This window comes from Ipomoea triloba, chromosome 11 (genome assembly GCF_003576645.1).
Source record: "Ipomoea triloba cultivar NCNSP0323 chromosome 11, ASM357664v1".
In the NCBI taxonomy this organism is placed as follows: Eukaryota; Viridiplantae; Streptophyta; class Magnoliopsida; order Solanales; family Convolvulaceae; genus Ipomoea; species Ipomoea triloba.
Genome location: NC_044926.1, coordinates 3,013,159 through 3,015,060, shown reverse-complemented (window position 1 = coordinate 3,015,060; position 1,902 = coordinate 3,013,159). Strand labels below are relative to the sequence as shown.

Genomic DNA, 1,902 nt, shown 5'->3' with positions numbered 1-1,902 from the left:
AATATCCCTTAGTGGTGATAAGTGTATCTCATCCCAAAATGAATTGTTACCACCCAAAGAACAATCATTTTGTTCAAACTGATATAAGCAAGGAAACAAGTTTTGCATTTCTGAAAAGTATGTGGTTAATGTTTAAGTGATTGATAATTTCTAATGGCTAAAACATTAAGGATGTGAATAAGTGTTAAGAACGAACAAAAGCATGAATTTATTGCGACGTTCGACAACAATTTAAAAAGTGGTTAATACTTGTTAAGTTTTTTTTTCCAAGAGCAATTTTTTTTGTCAAAGGAAAATATTGAATTAAAAAACTGTTTAAAACTTTTGGGCATTTCAATGAATTTATGCTGAAAATTTTTCAAACGATCTCACTTTTTACCTTTTTACTATTTCACTTTTGACAATTTTTGTGTTGTCGGCCAATATGCTGTTACCTTTTGATAAAACGAATAACATCAATGACTCTCAACCATGCACTATTTTCTTTTTCCAAAATTTGATACGGAGTATCTTATATCATTGGAATGTGTGTTTGACGTTTTAGATCTAGAGAGCTCCATTTTCTTTAAACCAATCAAGCAGCTATCCTCTTCTTTTACTTCTGAATAAATAATTACTTGCATATTTTCTTCACTTTTAAGAGTTATCTTTTACTTTCTTCTATCAAAAGATGGCAAATCATGTTTCCTCCTCCTCTGCATTCACTAATCAACTTGGCTACCCTTCCTCAGATGCTTCAGAATATCCGTTTTGGGATGCACAATGTGAACAATTCTCATTGACTTATTTCAGTGCAAAAAATAATGATGAACCCTTGCTAAACATGGACTTTGATCCATTTTGGAACTTTGAACGTAATCTGGAACGTCTAATCGAGGCCACCGGTAAGCGACTTACTTTAATTTTGTACATTCACATGTGATGATTTAATATATATTTCTTATTGTCAATGTTGCAGCCTTGAATCCACTAGGTATGGATGAGGTTCTTCTTCCCTCTGCAAGTGTTATACCTATACAATGGGATATCACCCCGACTTCGAACGCCGTAGCTGTTAACCAGGACACAAGTACTGGTACAAAGGAGAGCATGATAGAGAAAATAGTGCGTAGACAGTCCAAGAGGACGCAAAAAACTTTTCGTGATCCTTCAACAATAAGCAAGGCAATGCTTTCTACTTATTTCCATATGCCCATTTATAAAGCCGCTAAGGAACTAAGAGTTGAGTACAGAATCTTGAAAAGAAGGTGTGAGGAATTAGGAATCTTCAGATGGCCTCATCGACAATTAGTCAGCTTACAAAAATTATCCGAAAATGTTAAGGTAAATTTTTTTTATTACACTTTAACATCATTCGATCAGTATTAATCAACCGTTATACAGGAATTGGGTAGCATTGAAGATGACCCTGAACTGAGAGAAGTACTCAAAGAAATAAAAGATAGAAGAGAAATGATGCTAACAAATCCACATTTGAAATTGCATCCAGCCGAAATAAAGCTTAGAGATGCATGTACCAGAAAGAAAAGGCACAGAGAAATGATGAGTTTTATTTCTCCTTGTACCCTTCCTGTTCCTTCATTTGTGGTTGATCATATTCTTCCTTTAACTGTGGATCCACCTTCACGAGCGATGGAAGAAAATGAATCGTTTCAGCTTTTGCTTGATGGCTTCCAATAACATTTTTTTATAATATCAATTCTCTAAGAAATTTTAATATTATCAATTTTGTAAAAAATACCATGCAAAATATATTGCCCAAATGCATGTATGAATGTATAATAATGCAAATATGTCTATATAAATGTATGAAATTTTTTTTAAATGCATATCTATCTTATCTTAATACCCAATTGTCATTTTTAAACTAAACCCTAGCTCCAACGAACAAAGTGGTTTGCT

General features: G+C 33.2%; 1 protein-coding gene across 1 annotated transcript; it reads left to right on the top strand.

Annotated features, from left to right (window-relative positions):
- The first annotated feature begins 670 nt into the window (after window positions 1-670).
- LOC115996970 (protein RKD1-like) lies at window positions 671-1,680 on the top strand. Its single transcript, XM_031236417.1, has 3 exons — window positions 671-884; window positions 959-1,323; window positions 1,384-1,680. Exons 1-3 carry the CDS (start codon window positions 671-673, stop codon window positions 1,678-1,680), a joined length of 876 nt encoding a protein of 291 aa, XP_031092277.1.
- The last annotated feature ends 222 nt before the right edge of the window (window positions 1,681-1,902 follow it).

What these genes read in the sequence shown, in the direction of transcription:
- LOC115996970 (XM_031236417.1), top strand. Translation starts at nt 671, where the DNA reads ATGGCAAATCATGTTTCCTCCTCCTCTGCATTCACTAATCAACTTGGC. An exon ending in ACGTCTAATCGAGGCCACCG is followed by an intron (nt 885 to 958) that starts GTAAGCGACTTA and finishes TCAATGTTGCAG; the next exon opens with CCTTGAATCCACTAGGTATG. An exon ending in AATTATCCGAAAATGTTAAG is followed by an intron (nt 1,324 to 1,383) that starts GTAAATTTTTTT and finishes ACCGTTATACAG; the next exon opens with GAATTGGGTAGCATTGAAGA.